Here is a 695-nt window from a genome sequence, read left to right as displayed (position 1 = left end):
ATATATATATATATATATATATGTTTTAATTTTAATTTTTTTTTTTTTTCTTTCCAATTACATAATTGGTTGAATAAAATAATATGGATTTGTCAATTTTGAGAATATATCTCATAAATTCATATAAAAATATGAGCCTAAAAAATAATTAAATATAAAAAGAAGTATGTTGCATAATTTATTAAAATAAAATCATCAAGGCAATACATGAATATATATGAAAAAAGAAAATTGTCTTGAACGAAATGGTTCTTATTATAATATTATATATATATATATTATATTATATACCCAAAACATGACGTCTGAGCCTTTTCTATGTTCGATTCAGGTCTAACAACCTTTCTTATTTCTTCTATAGTAAGGGGACATACTTCTTGTGCTTTTTCCAAATACATATGTGTATTAAGAGAAATGGGATTAAAACTTTCAGCAATGTTTAATATATCCTAAAATAAAGAAAAATAAATAAATAAATATATACATATAAATAAATACATATATATATATATATATATATCTATTTATTTATTGTATCACATATTTATATGTTTCTTTTAATATATATATATATATATAGCCAATTAAAAGTTTCATATTAATTTTTTTTTTTTTTTTTTTTTTTTTTTTTTTTTTTTTTTTTTTTTTTTTTTTTTTTCCCTCATAAAAATTATTAATTTTTTTTTTTCTTTTTT

The 695-nt window shown here is 16.7% G+C and overlaps 1 protein-coding gene across 1 annotated transcript in view; it reads right to left on the bottom strand.

The window, feature by feature from the left end:
* Positions 1–61: 61 nt before the first annotated feature.
* The window catches only part of PRSY57_1321000 (adenosine-diphosphatase, putative), a gene marked incomplete at both ends in the record, with an annotated part of 2,434 nt that continues 1,800 nt past the window's right edge, over positions 62–695 (bottom strand). Inside the window, 2 exons of the mRNA XM_020115154.1 lie at positions 62–137; positions 292–449. Of these exons, the coding sequence (XP_019970077.1) occupies positions 62–137; positions 292–449 (234 nt within the window). The remainder of the gene's footprint in view (positions 138–291; positions 450–695) is intronic.

The sequence above is a fragment of the Plasmodium reichenowi genome, chromosome 13 (genome assembly GCF_001601855.1).
Source record: "Plasmodium reichenowi strain SY57 chromosome 13, whole genome shotgun sequence".
NCBI lineage: Eukaryota > Apicomplexa > Aconoidasida > Haemosporida > Plasmodiidae > Plasmodium > Plasmodium reichenowi.
Note: the sequence above shows the minus strand (reverse complement) of the source record. Positions and strands in the feature narration are given on the sequence as shown.